The sequence below is a fragment of the Pyrgilauda ruficollis genome, unplaced genomic scaffold (genome assembly GCF_017590135.1).
Source record: "Pyrgilauda ruficollis isolate IOZ18807 unplaced genomic scaffold, ASM1759013v1 scaffold11, whole genome shotgun sequence".
Lineage (NCBI taxonomy): Eukaryota > Metazoa > Chordata > Aves > Passeriformes > Passeridae > Pyrgilauda > Pyrgilauda ruficollis.
In genome coordinates, this window is record NW_024509210.1 from 4,091,653 (window position 1) to 4,109,674 (window position 18,022).

General features: G+C 43.7%; 1 protein-coding gene across 1 annotated transcript in view; it reads right to left on the reverse strand.

Annotated features, from left to right (window-relative positions):
* The window catches only part of BICC1 (BicC family RNA binding protein 1), a 90,045-nt gene extending 78,608 nt beyond the window's left edge, over positions 1 to 11,437 (reverse strand). The window contains exon 1 of the mRNA XM_041475051.1: positions 11,119 to 11,437. Within this exon, the coding sequence (XP_041330985.1) occupies positions 11,119 to 11,320 (202 nt within the window). The 5' untranslated portion in view covers positions 11,321 to 11,437. The remainder of the gene's footprint in view (positions 1 to 11,118) is intronic.
* Positions 11,438 to 18,022: the final 6,585 nt, after the last annotated feature.

Below are 18,022 nucleotides of genomic sequence, written 5' to 3' on the forward strand. Positions count from 1 at the left end.
TTTTCAGATATGTTGTACTGGAGACCATTTAGCTCAGCTTGATTATAAAAATGTTGCAAGTTCTCCTCACAAGGAAATCTAGCATAATTCCTTTCCAAAAACCAAGTTTAAACAGATGAAGCCCATGATCTGAGCTGTTCCACAAGCAGCAGAATGGTATTTTGGGTTTGTTCTGCTTGTCATCTCATCACTAGTATGGACAATCATTCAAGCTTTTACACAGACTTTGTGCCAAGTAAGTGAGAAAACACATAGCTCAATCTTTTTAAGTACATAATTTGAACTTGCAGATATATTTCACTTGAATGATCTGGAATGAGGCTTTGTTTTTCCTTTCCTTGACACTTTCATTTATAGTTTTTTGCTTTCAAAACTTCTGTAATATCTTAGCAGCCAAATCAAAATCCTGTGCCATTATAATTCCTACAAACAGAAGTTACTTTTGCAAGTTAAAAAAGCTGTAGAAAAGGGCTGAAAGACACAAAAAAATTATCAACCCATAGCTTCTTAATATGTTGGGCAAGCACACAGGAAAACAAACAAACCAACCAACCAGAAAAACTTTTCTGAGAGATGGGCAAAAAGAAGTACCTATAAAACCCCAGTATAGCAAACATTCCTCAGCACCTACATACTGCAAGCCTGACAATAGCCACATAAGCACAATGATTGCTGCTTATTTTTCCTCGAAAACCATTCTGACAGACCTGATTCATATCACATAGTTCTAGGGGAAAATGGAACCAAGATTTTGCAAAGCCTCCCAGAGCTGGCCTGCAGAGAAGTTTAGTAAATGGAAAATGGATGGCTCATGCCTCACTTGCAGCTACACATGTTCCCAACAAGCAAAAAGAGCCAAAAGAGGAAAGGGGAATCACTCTTTTCATACATTTGAGAAAAAGCTTCTCCATACAAATTTATCAAGTTTATACACGAGGAGTATTTTTCACAAGTTTTATTGAAACTTTTACATGCCAGGCAAGCCCTGGAATTGCAACAGAATAGGGAATGCAGCTGCCTTGTGGCTGGCACCAGCTACACTGACTAGCTTCCCACCTCTGGGAAAAGGCTAGCACTCAAATCAGATGGGGCAAAGAAAAGCAATTTTTTCAAAGTCTCAAAGCAGCAAACCAGAGAATATTCCTTCCTGTCCAGTAAAATTTCTACCAGGCTGCATTGGAACCCTTCTAGAAAGGGTAACAGTTAAAACATTTAGCTGCATACAAAACTATCACTTATCAAGGGCTAACTACATCTTCAGATGGCAGATTGTGTGGGTGTCCTGGAAAGCACCTCCTCAAGCCACCAGCATGCCCCAGAAGTTCACAGCCCCTAAAGGAATGGGACAAAACCTAATCTTTAAAGGTTTAGGATATATCAACCTGGGCAATTAAAAAAAAAATCTAAGCAATAAAAAGGAGCTTTACTCCACAGCATTTCTAAACTGTTGATCTCAAGATGCCAAATTCAAGACACAGCTCCTGGCAGCTGGCCATTTGGGAGGTAGTCAGAATGACTAGAAATCTCATGCCTTTTAAATGCATCATCTATTATTGTCTTTCTCACCACAAGTGATACATTTATAAATGTATTTTTTTAGAAACCTTTCACCCTCGAAGGAAAAGAAACCTAAAGAACAAGTTACCTCCTGTTTGTTGTCACTCACATGTGCAAGGAAGACACTTCCAGGAAGGATAAACTGAGCAACATGTCCTTCTGTGGTTTACACAACAGAATCCAAGCAGTAGAGATAACAGGACTGTGCTCCAAGCCCAGCTGCACTCCCAGGTCCTGTTTTCACAGCTTGCTCACATAGCACCAGCAGGAACACAAAGCCTGGGAGGATGTGGTGTAATCCAGAGCACGGCGTCCCTGAACTGCATCCCTGGAACCAGCCAGGCCCTGCAGCCCACAGCCAGCTCCCACCACGGCCCCTGAGCACCCAGATAGTTTATCCCATCCCTGGAGCAAACCCTGATAGAGCTCAGCAAACCCCCCAGCAGGTGGGAGGCTCAGAGATAACCACAGCTACATCCTTGTAGGACTATCAAATCAAAAGCTGTCTGAAGGCAGCAAAGCAGCAGCACTCACATGCTGCCACAGCAGACCCATGTCCCAGCTCACCCAGCCAGGCTGCAGGGACCCTCCAGTTGTGCTCCTGTGAGCCAGAGCACCCCAACACCACGATTGGCAGCCAGACACAGCCCCCAGCACCCCTCGTGTGCATGAGAACCAAGACCTGCCCTGGCAGCAGCTGTGTGACCCAGCCATCATCTTGCCTTCCTGCAGGGATCCTCCTGGGGGCCAGCACAGCCAAATCCCACCAGGACTGCCAAAGGTGGGGTCTACAGACCCGTTTTCCCAGCAGATGTTTCTCAATGCCCTGAGGAAGGCAAATTGACCCCTAACTCAATCACAATTTTATCAACTACGGAGAATGCTTCAGGCTGCTAACTGCTATTTTTAATACTGCTATCTGATCAAGGATTTACCTAAAAATGTATTTTTAGTCATCTCCAATACCTAACATTAATAAACACTGTGCTTTAATATTACAGTCCAATCTCAGATTTAGTATTTTAACTCAACAATTGAAATTGTAGTTAAGAATTCTTTAACTCCTTTGCTGTCCGAAAAAGACAGCAGTGACCTCACTGCAGCACTGAACACTGCAAAAACTGGAAAGCCTCCAGATTTTATGGATTATTTCCTTTTCAGAAAAAGAGGAAAAGTCATAAAATGACATTTTTTCTGCTTGTTCTGTCATTAGGTACCACTGAGAAGACTCTGGATCCATCTGCGTACATTCTCTGACACACACAATTCATACGGTGCTCCCTGTGCCTTCTCAAGATTAAAGCTAAACAATCCCAGATGTCTCAGCCTCCCCTCCTCTGTCAGTTCTCCAGTCCCTCAGAAGCGTTGTGGCCCATTGCTGGATTTGTTCCAGAATGCTCATGTCTCTCTGCCACTGGGGAACCAGGGCCGGACCTGATGTGTCTCACCATAGCTGCAAAGCGTGTCAGGCCCCAGCCCATGGCAGTTTTCTCTCCTGCCTGCAGCACTTCATGTTCCCTTCTGCTGAACTTCATGGAATTCCTTTGGGCAACTTCTTCAGCTTGCCAGGGTCCCTCTGAATGGCTGCCCTCCATCTTCACATTCATGATTAATTTTTCCTTGAAGGCCAGGCAACAGCCCAGCTGACTAGTTCCTGCTCTCAGTCCCTTGATCACCTGTCTGGAAGCTGTCACAAAAACATTCCAGAAACCTCCTACATGGCTTGTGTCCTGCCAGGCTCTTGCCTCAGCAGAGAACAGAGGGGTTAAACCCCTCCATGGGGATCGACTGCAAACAGGAGCCTCCCTCCAGCTGTTTGAAGGCTCATGTGCTGCTTCTTCCCACCCAGGTGTTCTGTAGCAGCCACCTGTAAAACCAGCCAGCACTCCTGAGCCTGCACTCTCAAATGGCTGGTGGAGTGCTCCAAGGCAGAGCTCCCTGCAATCCTGCCACTCCCCCACACAAAAGGGCAACACCTCCTCCTCCTCAGCATCCCACTCTGAGCACCCTACAGACCCTGTCACTGAAGGACTCCAGATCCCAGAGCTCAGAGCTATCCCACCACACCTGTCCAGCCTCAGGGAGATTGCAGCCCTGCAGTTCCACCTGTCTGCCACCCATGCATCACCATCAGCAGCTTCAGGGATGTACCAGGCTCATGGGTTCTCAGTAAAGGTTCTCCTGGAGCAGTCCTGCAGGCACACACCTATGGTGTGCCTTCCCAATTTCTGTGCCCTGGTGTCTATTACTTCAGCAGAGCTGCACAGCAGAAGAACAGCTAGGACAGAACAGTGTTGCTACCTGCCCATCAACCTCTCCATGAAATTTGGCTTGCAGCAGAAAAATTACATGAAAAATTACAAGTTATGCTACCAGGCAAGTGACTTATCCAGACACTTAGTGTTCATGGTTATGGATTTGTTTTCAATCCCCTATCCATCACACCCATCTTTTTCTGCAGAGACATCAAGAGTTTTTTCCACCCAATATCCAAAACCCACTTTCACACATGAGAGAACTCATTGATTACTCAGATTCCTTAGACTGTATTGTCTAGTGAGATAACACTCTCAGCTCTGGAGTGGTTCTTCAAAACATCAATAGAACTTTAACATGAAACTATTTATTCCAGTAAAGAGGATATCACTGAAGATATCTTTACCTAAATCAGCTATAAAAGTCACCGAAACATGAAGAGTTCCTTTGCCTCATGAGATACACTCATACTGCTCTGAGCCAGAGGCAAGAAACAAAAACAAATACTGAACAAGATCTGAGGCTATGTTCAAAGAATGGTTTGAATGGCTTAAGTCAAAATGATCTTAGAAACTACCACTGATTAATAGGTAGCATCTTAAAGAATTAAACCTTAAATCAAGTGCTTGTTCCTTCAGATAGCTTATTATGTGTATGTCTTTTCTGTAGCTGAACTCCAACTCGTGTAGTCATACCAGCTTTTAAGCTCAAAGTTCATGAAAGTCACCAAAGAGTCTTCACAGCAAAGGTCACTACTGTAAAAATATTTTTTACAAAGCTATTAATTCTTTGACACAGAGGTTTGAAATTAAAGAAAACTAGTATGTTTCATTGTTTGAGAGGCATAAAGCCAAGAGCCTGAAATGAGTACTCAAAATAGGACATATTTTCCAGTGGAGGTAAAGATTACAATATAACCAACAGGAATGTGCAAGCCAGCAATACTTAACTCAGCAGCTCATGCCAAACCATGATAGTCCGTTGTACTACTTGAACACTGAAACTTGAGAAAGTGGTATTATTACAATTGTTAATAGTGGAATGCAAGAACTACAAGTCACAGAAATTCATTTCATGTATTTATTTTTTGTAGAAATAGGCTATTCAGCACTTCGGGGATTTGAAAACCTGACAAAGAACTTGGATTCTTTTTTCCTGCTACATATAAGTTAAAAACCAAATGTAAATGCTATTAGGAAGGTTCCAATTTCCCCACAACTATGTCCTTATATAAGTTATGCTGACACATTACAAGGAACAAAATATAATAAAAACCACCAACAGAAATCTCACAATTTAGTAGAAAAACCCAACATTTGCTTCCTCTAGGAAAAGCAGCTGTGGTTAGGATCTACTAAAATAAAGAGTACAATATTTCAGTACAAATCTGGTCATAGACAAGACATAGTTCACAACCCTTGGAGCTCCAAGAGGGACATGGGAACTGTAAACAGGAGTGTAAATCACCAGCAGTCTGAGTATTTTTAACTTCAGCTGCAAACAAGGTACAGTAATTATTTGAAGAACCACAGTATACTAAGTTATATTGTACAGATTTCTACCACCATCACAACTACACCAAAAAATCCAGAGGAATATCAGTAATTCCGGCTTAGCCACTTAAACATAAAACTCCAAAATACATTTAACACAGAGCTTGTCCTCCCTGCACATACACCATCACAGGAACATTACAATTGCCTGTTAAGCAGCCAACTTGCCCAAAAATTGTATCTTCAGGGTCCAGCCTCTAATAAAACCATTGTTTGTAGCACTCAGCAGAAGCCTGAGTTTCTTAGAATATGTGTCTTCTTTAGCACATTCCAATAAAAGTGCTTTTCTTCCCCCTCACTCCACTTCCCCCAAGTTTTGCCTGCCACACATTGATTTCTCATTCTCTGTAGATGAAACAATCCAGTGCAGAAGTACTGAAGTAAAGTACTGAAGTAAACTTTCCAACAGTTATGCATTAAGCAGGGAAAATATACTTGTTTAAACACAAGTTTCACCTGATGGATCAGCAAACAAAAGCTGGTTATCATCCAGACATCAGAAAGAGGCATTGCATAAGTACAATCAAGATCTGACAATGGTCTCTGGATGACCTTCAGGCAAAGGAATGAACAATTTACTGTAAGTTTCGTGTGGATTAACCCATGCAAAAAAAAGTTAAGTATTCATGTCACTTCCCCCTAAAAAATTAGGGGTTGTTTTGGATGAAAATTAGTAGCTGAACATTTTTTAGCTCCCCATGACAGGCAAAGAGCACCAAAACAGAGGGAGTAGGATGGGGGAGAACTCACTCAATGCTGCAATGACAGGACAGAGCTACACAAGGGCACCTCAATGAGCAGCTTGCACTGACTGCTCATACTGAATTGGTGACAGCACTTTTACTGCCTGGAAAGTAACCACTGATCCACTATTATCTTTAGCATTTACATGATTCCTCTAATTCTGGCCTACTCCAGCTGACCTGACATAACCAATACAGCCAGCACCACACCCAGTGCTATTTTTCAAGGTGCCCACCTGGCAGCAACACAACCTGCTCTGTAAGATGAGCTTGAGAGCAAACTGAGTGCTCTTCAGAGTTTGCTGGGCAGGCAGGTCTTTGCTTTTCTTCATGTGTTTATCAATAACAAGTCAGACAAATGCTGAATTGCCTCATAAGGAAAAAAAACCCAACAAAACCAGTAAAAATCCAGAACAAAAAAACCACCACCCATAAAGTTTTAGATCCCTAATTAAAATTACCCTGAGGAGTCCTCAAAATGAAAGATAATGCACAAAAAATATAAAACAAAGTGAAGAAATACAGAATTTTAACTATCACAGTTTTGTACTTCAATGAAAGAGCCATATATAATATGGGCCCACACACCATTGTTAGATTTAGACTCTTATTAAGAACAGCATGGATTTGTTTCTTTAGCAAACTACTATCGTATGATAGTACATTATAAAGTCAAAAAGTATTTAACTGTGAGTGCTTAAACCACACATACCACATAAAAAACCCTTACATCTGCTAAAGAACATGACAAAGAAAAAAGGATTATTTGAAATGCAAGATTGGCATAACATTTTGTAACCAAGGATGAGACACCATGCCAGCAAAAAAAAGGTGTTGCTTTCTTTGGTTTGTTTTTTTTTTTTATGTTCATGGCCAACTTGTTTAAGCCTATTGATTGCTTACTATCACAGTTTTGTACTTCAATGAAAGAGCCATATATAATATGGGCCCACACACCATTGTTAGATTTAGACTCTTATTAAGAACAGCATGGATTTGTTTCTTTAGCAAACTACTATCGTGTGATAGTACATTATAAAGTCAAAAAGTATTTAACTGTGAGTGCTTAAACCACACATACCACATAAAAAACCCTTACATCTGCTAAAGAACATGACAAAGAAAAAAGGATTATTTGAAATGCAAGATTGGCATAACATTTTGTAACCAAGGATGAGACACCATGCCAGCAAAAAAAAGGTGTTGCTTTCTTTGGTTTGGTTTTTTTTTTTTTTTAATGTTCATGGCCAACTTGTCTAAGCCTATTGATTGCTGCAACATCAGCTGATAGATTATGCTTTTTGGACAGCTTTCCTAAGTTTACTGTTCTGCCTCTTTACAATAATATTCAGCTCCTATGGTAACAGGCACACACACACACCAAGTAAATCATCCCACAATATGAAGTCACCTGAGCATTAACCAGAACTTGTGCAGAGCAGCTGTAATTAATTGGGCTACTAGGAAATACCATCTTCTGTCACTGCTGAAAAGAGAAGCTGATCTGTTTTACTCATATTGGCCTCCTAGAAAAAAAAATATTCTAAAAGTATCTGCTCACCAAGAAACTGACGAAGACATGAGGCATAAGAGAGCTTACACCCCACTGTAAAGACTGAGATTTGTTTATGGGACACAATTCCAGTCATCTACATGCAGGTAATGAAACAGTCATACAAATAAGATGGACACAAGGAAAAAACAGTTCTTATTTGCAAGGGGTTTACCACAGCTTTTGCAATTTCTGATATTCCAAACAGAACCATTCAGGGAATACCAATTATTTTGAAGTGGAGGGAGAAAAAAAAAAAATGTAGCAGAAGCATCCTCAAATCTACCAAAATTTTTTGACATCTCAAGTCTGATCTGATTTCTGCTTCAGATACAGCTGGTAGCACACTACCTGCACCTCTTTTTTTGAAAGAGAGCTGCAGAGCTCTCGCTACAGCACTTACTGCAGTTACTCTGTATCTCACAGGGAGGTGCCCCAGTCCCTGACCAGCTGCAATCTGCTATTCCCAGGTGAGCCTCGCTGGGATCAGCCCTGGCCCTCAGGAAACTGCCCACAAACTGGGAAACATGAAAATAACCATAGCAGCAGCACATATAGAACTCAGCAATGCAAAAAGTAACAGAAGCACTGAGCTGAACGTGGAGCTGCTGCATATCCTTTCTCCCAGACAGTTTTTCTTACATTTCACAATTAGTACAGTAAACAACAGATGTTGATGACCAAAAAAAAAAAAAAACCACCGAGGCACCCCCAAGCAGAAGGAGAACATTTCCTGATAAGTTCCTTCAACAGATGCTCCTTCAGACTTGGCTTTAAAGACAACTGAACTGAAGATGTACATTCTCACTCTTCCATAATAGAAGAAAGGTGTGGTGATCACTAGAAGATATTCTGAGTTTTTTAATAATTTAAAAAGTAACTCTTCCAAAGGTAAACAAGCTATCTAGTAGCTGGCAAAAGCAAAAGAGGAGCCTTTAAGCATCTAATATGAACAAAAAGCTGTATCAACACCAGCCTGAAACGTTTAAAAAAGTGTAAAAATTGCCTAACTTTTGGAAATAAGAAACCTGCTCATCATCACTTGGATTGAAAAGATGTTTCTTTTCTATGATGCAATTTCTGCATATTTTAAGAACTTCCAGTAAAGGATCTGTTACTAGAAACCATAGGGAACACAACCCCACAAATTATCTAACTGGAGTTTGTTCCTGGAGATGGTTCACACTGCTTCCTTTCCATCGTCCCTTTCCTAATAGGGCAAGTCCAAGCTTCATTCCCAACAGACAGACACAAACAAAAGGCGGGGAGGGTGGGAGAAGTTAAAAAATAAAATTTGGCTTGTAATCAGCAGCACAGCTGACTGAATTTCTGGGTACCAGGTACAGATCTGGCTTCACGATGCTTTCCCTGACAGAGCTGCTTGGTGCTTGAGGTTCTTGAAAGTCAAGAGATGAGACAAATACTCGTAAAGCACAGAGAGGAAACTGAGAGGGCACTGACAGAAACTGACAAAATGTTTACCAAACAGTTCGGTTTTCTCACAGAAAGAACTACTATGCTTGCTTCTTGCTTCCTAATAAACAGTTTTTCATTAACAGTAAGCCACTTATTTCCAAGTCGAATATAAACTTTGCACCACAAAAAGGATAACTATCTGACACAAACCCTCCTCAAACCATCACCTGAAGAATGTGTGTTCTAGATGGGGCATACAGCAACCTCATATCAAAAAACAGGCAGTATTCTGCTTGTATTTACTCACTATGCTCTATCATTCATATCCTTTTTTACTACTTTATTCTTCTTACAAAGGTAAGAAATAAAATTTGAAAAAGGAGCAAAGAAAAAATCTTATATTTTGACACTGGCTACTACTAGGTGCCACAACCTATAGAGTATTTGTTTTCTGCTTGGGAGCTTTGTTTACTCCTTCATGCTTAGTACCTCAGGCAGTAGAAGAAAGGACCGTGTGAGGGATGAGATAATGGAAATTTATTCGGCTATTAGAGGAAAAAGTGAAGGCAACCTTCATCTTCTTACAGAACTCTAACTTTTGACCCTTCTCTACCACTTCTTACACAGAAATACCCATGTGGTTTTGGTTTTCAGACACTTTTGATGAGCACATCTTTATAAATAGTTGTTGCTGCTCTGTTTCTCCAAATTCCTTTCTCTTTACTGCATTACATAACGAGATTTTTCTACTAGCTCTAAAGTATTAACTGATTAAAGATTAACTCACCCCCAGGAGAGACCATCTCAATTAAAAAAATTCCAATCTTTGTAGTCATCAAGTCAAACCGCAGCTCTTCAGTGACCAGCCCAACTCACCAGCTCCTGCTCGCTCCCACAGCCTCCCTTCCACTGCTGCTAGGAGGAGGAAGGCAGGTGCCCTGACAGGAGATGCTCATGTAGGGAGCACCTAAAACTTCCAGTAAGTGACCAAAACGCCTTCTCTGTGACATGCCAGGTAAAATATTTGTCAAGGGTTTGTTCTGAAAATGCACACAAATATGTGAGTTACCACGTTAGTGTAACATTAAATGTTTACAAAACAGTACTTCCAAAGGAAAAAGCGCCCTCTTGAAACCACCACCGTCTCTTCTTGTTGATCCAGACACACCCTGAGATTTGACACTGGAAGACCTGAAACTCACCTCGGTTCTCACGGGCTCCTCAGACCAGACAGCTGGGAACACCCCGAGGGAATCACCCCGCTCAGCAGCATCCTCAGCTGGTTCAAACCCACTCATGCGCTCTTTAGCAACAAAACCAGCAATTACTACTCCTGTTTTGTCAAAAGCTGCCTACGTAACTTCCACTGAGAGCAGATAATTCAAAACATACTGGGATAAAATATGTAGCCTCAAGGAAAGAAAAAAACCTTCAAAAAAAAAAAAATCCCAGACAGCGGAGCCAAGGGCCGAGCCGGTCCCACGGCAGCGGCGGCCGCTGTCAGCCCTGCGGAGCCGTCCCGGCCCCTCCGGCCGGGACGCCCGGCTCCAGCGGCTCGCTGTGCACCGGGTTGTTCCTCGAAAGCCGAGAGCCCGCAGCGCCCTGCCCGGGCGGGATGTCACGTTCTCACAGCGGAACTCCGAGGGACCGGGACCCTCCGAGCCGCAGCGGCGCGGGACGAGCCTCGGCGGGGCCGGGCAGCGGCACCACCCGCGACGCCGGGGCCGGCCCGGCCCCAAGCGGCATCTGGCCCGGGGCGCTCGGCTCCGCTCCGGGGGCACAAGGAGCCGCTTCCCCGGCAGAGCGGGAGCAGCCCCGGCCCGAGAGGCCACGACAGCGCCCGGAGCGGGGACCGGCCCACGGGGCTCCCGCCGACCCAGGCCCGCGTCCAGCGCCCGGGGAAGGGGCTGACAGGACAGTGCTCCCGTTCCGGCGGGGAAGGGGGAGCCAGGACACGGCACGGCGGGGACCGCGGCCCCCTCTCGCCCCTCACGGCCGCCGCCCCGCGCCCCCCGGGCACCGCCGCCGCTCCCGCCCTCACCTTGGAGCATGGCCTCCAGTTTCTTCCTGTCCACCCGGAATCGCTCCTCGCCCCACTCGGGGCTGTGCAGGGGCCGCGGCGGCCCGGCCGAGTCCTCCTCGGAGCCGGGCGCGGGCGAGTCGGCGCTGCGCTCGCTGTTGGAGCCCGGGTCGGAGAGCGGCTGGGGCAGGTACCCGCTCAGCGGGTCGCACTGCGCCGCCATGGCGCTGCCCGGCGGCCGCCGCCCCGGGCCCCACTCGGCCGCCTCCCCGCGGGACGCTATCTGCCCCCACAGCCGCCCGGCCGGCGCATCCCAGCCACCGCCGCACCGAGCCCCGGCGTCCGCGGCTCGGCGGCGCCCCCAGCCCGCCCGCAGCCCGCACAGCATCCCCACCTCCATTGGGCCGCCGCCCGCCGGGGAGGGGCCGGGGATATCCCCGGCGGGAGGGGGCAGCGCCGCGGCCCCGGAGGAGGGCGGGCAGCACGGAGGGAGGGCGGGGGAGGAGAGGGGAGATGCCACCGCCCCCAGCGGCACCGCCCCCGCCTCCGGGCGCTGGGCCCTGGGCCGGGGTCTGTGCCGGCCGGGGTGCCCCGCCAGCCGGGGTCACGCTGTCAGCCGGGATCCCGCCGCATCCGGCGACCCCCGAGCCTGTGAGCGGCTCTGCAGCACCGTGCGGCACACAGGGCAGGCGGGCGGCGGTCCTGAGCTGCGCCGTGCCCACAGCCGATCCCGAATCGCGCCGGCGAGGGCGGCAGGGACCGGCTGGCCGTGTCCGGCAGGCAGTGCGTGGTGCCGCGGCTCGCACATCCCCTCCCGCTCGGACGTTTCGCTGCACGAAGCCTCCTCAGGGAGAAGTGCCTTGTGCTGCTCCTGCACCTCGAGAGACTGGGTTACGCATCCCTCACCTCTCAGCAGAACTGCTTTTATCCACACCCAGAATCCCAGCTGGATGTACTCCCGCACAGTTCACACCACTTTGCAAACATTTTGAGCCTAGAAGCACGCAGTGGTGTAGAGGAAACATCAACATGAGCTGCCACACTGGCCTGGTGGCATTTTGCTGGTCCCACAGCCGGCCACTGCCCGGGAGGCCCATCACTGCCCAATTGTGACTGCCCAAGTCACCTGGACAAAGAGTGAAGCACGGACACCCCACTGTCTTTGGGTCTGCTTTGTTTCTACTGAATCAGAGAAGTCCTTCCTGACACAAAAAGTTGCATACCACACACTCCAACGAAAGCTTTCTGCTTCATTTAATCACTGTTTTCTGCTGTTTTCCAGTCTGCTAGATAGAAAATGATCCAGCAGCACGGAGTCTGGAATCCCAGGGTATCCTACACTGCAGTGCTGCAGATGTCTGTCTCCTCCAGAGCTGGAGCATCCATGCATTTCTGGTGGCCAAACCAGGTTACTGGATGCATTTTGGATGGCAATACAAAAATTACAGCTGATGTGATGGTAACCTCACCTTGTTGATAACATCAGCCTGAAGGACCATGCTAACATTTGTGAGGAGATTTGCTGGTACTCCAGGTAGATCCAGGGACCTGCACTGTGCCCAGTCTCAACATGTGCTCATTTTTACAAAGTTCCAGTTTGGGCTTACCAAGTCTTCACATATTTCCCACTTAGTTCCGTGACAGTATGAATTCTACAACACCCAGGATTCCAGTGGTGCCTTACGTGCATGGAGTGAGGCATTCTCAGCCTCTGTGGATGCTAGCCAGCAGCTTGCAGGTAACAACACACTGCTCACAAGGTCCTCTGATACTTCCCATGGCCCCAGGAAATAAAGTGTCTAAAGACAAAAACTCTAGAACAAAATATGAATGTAGGTCTTGAAAACAGTGCAATCTCCCTTTCTCTGAACATTTTCTTGTAGTGTGATATCACTATCAGTGTGTGGGGCAGTTTCAGGAAAGACTAAAAGTCTTTTCCTTCCCAGTTGAGGAGTTTACAGTCCTCAAGCACTTTTTGTTTGTTTGTTTTGGTTTTGTTTGCTTGGGGTTTTGTTCGGATTTTTTTGTTTGTTTTTTATTGGTAGATGAGAAAGTGAGCATTGTCCTTATCAAAACACTTGAAATTCAGGGAAGTGTGCTGCCTCACCCCAGAGCAACACCAGCTGGAGTTGTGTGTCTTCTAGATGCCAGGACCTGTCAGTTGCACAATCCAAATATTCACAAGTGAGGAGTGTTGACAGCACCAGTTACAATCCATAACAACTACAGGTGCTTAGCTCCTCTGAGCAAAACAATTATTTGGGTATTTTCCAGTTATAAATTAGTGAGATTTACAGCCAGAGATTCCTACAGTGTAGGAAGTCCAGGTGGTCTCTTTCCTTGTGTTTTATCCGTACAGTACAGCCACAGAAACCTTATTTCTCATCAGTTAGTTGAACCCAGAAATGATCTTTTTTTCAGCAGCCATAAAAATTATATAATCAATCAAAGACCTCTTAAAAATAATTTTGTCCACAGTTTAGTTTTTATTCACTGAAAAGAACCCTTTCTTAATGTGCTTTTAGATTAAAAAATAAGAAGTAAACTCTTTGATTTCCTACTTAGATCCATGTAAATGCTTTTAAAAGGATACAGTGGTTAGGCATAATTATTGGTAGTTAAATTCAGTACTCTACCACTTATTGAATAAATGACATTTTATTTTCATAGTATATTGCAGGGGAAGAATAAGATGCTTGTTACACAGAAAACTTGAACTAAGTAGAAAAACACATTTTTAATGGCTACATAATATTACATGTGGATAAAATTGGGGAAATGGGTGGAAGTTGGCAGATACAAGATCAAATGGCTAGAAAGAACATCAGCTGAAGTTGACTTTGGCATATATAATTTATATTGGCCATTTTTTCTGGGGCCAATAGCTTGATCAAAGAAAAGAATAACAGGATCTTTCTCATTCTGGTGTACCATGTCTATTTTGCTACATTCTCTGCCTTCTTTTTTCCTCCTGGTCTCCTTCCCTCACCTCACACACACACATAATATCTGCAAATCTCAGAAAAAGCATCTCTGAATTGGAGAATGTTTCATTGTCACACTCAGCCTCTGTGCAGGGTCCACATTCACTGGGGGGAAATAGATCCTGGGATTTAAAGGAACTTCATGAACTGGGTGATCCACAGTAATAAATCCCACATGTTTGGGGCTGCACAAATCCCAGGATCTCTCCTGGGAAGGGTGTGGCTCTGCCCTTGGCCCTGGGGCTGAGAAGTGAGGGTCACCATGCAGGGAGCACCACTGGATGTGCTCAGGTCTGCTTTGGGGCTGCTCCCAGTGCGTGGGGCTGATGGCTGGCTGTGTCTGCAGGAGGAGAAGTGAAATACAAACAAAGAGTATGACAGTGGAACTTACCCTTCATACAGCACACTCTGTATTGCGCAGCTTGCATTTATTTATTGTTCTTGATCTCAAGTTTCTCTGCTTCACAGCACCGCGATGAAGCAAAGTGCTCTTTTCTGTAGTTCCCTGAGGTGGGTGCAAAAAGGGCAGCTTGGAAAGCTGCAGACTGAGGGTGGGGAAAGAGAAGGTGGCACACAGATTCTTTCATCATCTGTAGTGTCTAGAAATGCTTTTCTAGAAGGAGTGCTAAAGTAGGGGTTTGTTATTTAGGATAGTTTTGTTGCTGGTGAAAGTTAATGCTGGTGGTGTTTTGAAAGGCTTTATTGCATTCACTATTTTACAGAAGTAAGAGCCTATAATATTTTGTCTTTCATGATGTTATGCCATATTTCCCCTTTGAATCCCAATAACTTAAATTTCTCAGAATAATATAATGTGTCCTACTGTGTTCTAAAGTACTGTGTACCCACCAGCAAATAAATAAAACGTCTTCCACAGCTGTTACAAAAACTCTTCCACCCCTAGAAATTCCCCAGATAAATTCTTTTTCTAACCAAAAGGGCAGAGAGATTCTGAATCATATTTTTAGTGATACAGAATTATGGAACCATAAAACAAAAAGATTGAAAAAGATAATGAAAAAGGTTATCTTGTGTATCTCCTAACTATGCTGAGTTCATTTCTGATAGATACTTGTTTATTCACTCCTTTACAATTTCTAATGATGAGGTCTTCATGACCTATCCAGGAAATTCCTGTGTTTCACTTACCATCATGAAGAATTTTCTCCCTTTAATAAGTAACTTGGACTATTCTTCCTGCAACTTAAAGCTATTAGTTTTTGTCCTGTCCACCATGGACACACTGAATGAATTATTTCTTCTTTCTATCAGACTTTGGTGCTTATGAATACTTTCATCAAGCACTGATTAATCTTTAGGAGTTACCTTCATTAAGCTAGATACTCCTAAGTCTTTCAGCTCATTCTCAGAGGTAATATTTGATGTTGGTCTGCAACAAACTCTTTCCATAGTAAGCTACATCCTTCTTGAAATACAAGCACAAAACTGGAGAGAGTTCTCCAGCTGAGGCCTGGCCAGTGCTGGACAGAACTGCATGATCTTACCTGCTGCTCACAACCTGTACTCCTGAATATTCATTTTTATCCAGTGCTTTTCCTGTCTGCATGGCATTACTGGCTCGTGTTGATGAACTGTAACTCTCTCCAGGTCCTTTTCTGAAAATACCATTGTCCAGCTGATTGTTCTTTGGTGTATTTTGGTGTTGAGTACTGTTGCTCAGCATGCTCTCCTGGTCTTGTCCCAAATGAATTTGATCCTGGTTTTTCTTAAATATTGTGTTCCTGTTTTTTGACATCTATTTGCACTATTGCTGTACTTCTGCAGCTTCAGTTTTTACACCTCTCAGAGCATACTTTCAGTTTTCTTATAGAATCATCAGTGAAACACAGAACAGATGTGGGCCCAGGACAGAATATCTGTCCATTTTGATACATCCTTCCATCCTAATGGTCACAACCGTCCTGTGTGGGGATGCTTATTGCACATTTTTATGTCACTGACAACTGCTGTATTTTATGGGAATGTTACAGGAAATAGGAGTTAAACTCTGCTGAAGTCCTGAGTTATGGCTGCTGCTGCAGACATTCCTGGTTTGTTACAGTAGCACATTTGTCTAGTAGGATTTATTCTTGTCGTAGCTATACTTGCTGTGTGTGACTCTTGTTGTTAGGTTACCTGTACCAATTACCTGTTCCAATCACTTTTTTTACTCCAGAATATTTCTGGGAGAAGGAGTTAAACTGACTAGTCTAGAATTTATTGGTTCCTTCTCTGCCTTTTTACAGACAGTCACTATGTTTGACCTTTTTCTGTTTTCTGGTGCCTCACCCATCACCAAAGGATTTTAAAGAGAGCCATTAATGGCTGTAAGAATGAGCAGGGAAATAAATACAACCTTGGTGAACCTTGCAGAAAACCATTGGATCTCAGCTTAAAAGTTGTAGTGATCACACACGAGGTGTTAACATTTGGTAACATTCAATGTGCTGTATAACCTTATATACACACTGTTATTTATTAGAGCCATGCAGTTTTAAACATCTTAATCTCTGGAAGATTTTTCAACAGATGGATTATGTGAACCTTGTATTTTCTGAAATGTTAGGAGAATTGGAAACAAATGTACAAGGCTCAGAAGTCCAGGAATTTTCACTCTTGGAAATGGCACGGGCGCTTTCTGGCAAGAGCGAAACCTGTCTGTTTTGGCTCTCAGATGCAAAGTCACAGTTCACATTCTAAATCTAATTAGAAAACACCATAACAAGAGATTTAAATATTACCAGTTAGAAAAAGAAGATTGATGTTTGTAAGCAGAGTAATTAATGAAGAAGAGCATGAATTAGAATTGAATATGGCACACTAAAAAACCAAAAAGAATGAGAGCAATGATCCTGCACTGGCAATCTCCTTGTCATGTCAGATGTCAACATCCTACATTGCTGTCAAAGGAACTGCATTACTAATCTATAAATAAGGAAAAATTGGCTTCTAATCTAAATCCTGAACTTGATAACCATATTATTTCCTTACTTAAGAACAAGAAAGGTTCTCTCTCTTCTTTAGAAGCCACTGGAAAAAACCTCTCCTGGATTAAGAAAAAATATTCCTGTTTTGAAACTTGCCTCTTTACACTGTAATCTTCCCAGGTGATTTTTAGGTGTTTTAAATTCTTTCTATTTCACTCACATAAAGTGTCAAACAGGAAAAAGTAGTTTTATTGAAGGAGAGGGCATCTAAACTAAATTCTGATATAAGTTTACAATTGGAATTAATACTTTGATTTAAAATAAATACATAGTGAATCAATTTTTCTCTGTTTCTTCCAAAACGAATGAAAATAAAATTACAGATAGGTAAAAGTGTTTTCTGGATTCAGATTCCAAATGGATCAACTTTCTTTATTAGGAATATTCTGATTTTCTTTTACTGGGATATGATGTAGTGTACATTCTTCTTAGCATCCTTAAAATGCTGCATTTAACAATGATGCATTTCAAAAAATCTATTCTTTTTGTCACAGCAGATAAGAATTACTCAATTATTGTGTAGTCCCTCAACTAAGAAAAAAATCTTTACACTGCAGGGGTTCCTTCAGTGTCTCAAGGCTTTCACATTGTATGGCTGAAGTAATTATTGCACTTCCCCTTCAGTAGTAAAGGCTAGTGGCTGCTGAGATTAGCTTTGGGGTCTCTATCAGAAACTGAACAAAAATGGGATTGGAGGATTTCTTGATTTGCTTTGTTTCTTTCATACAAGTTTAATATGTGGCTTCTTTATTATAAAATTGTTTGCACTTGGTGAGTCACTAGTCGGTAAAAAGCACCTGGATTTATTTAGCACTTAGAACATGGCTGTTTTTATTTGTCACAGCTACTCATCCTTGAACTCTGGGAAGCCCCTCTCCTGCAGTGCCAGGGCTCCCTCCGTGTCTAACAGGATTTAATTGCCCTGATCAGCCCCACCTACACCCTGTCCCCATG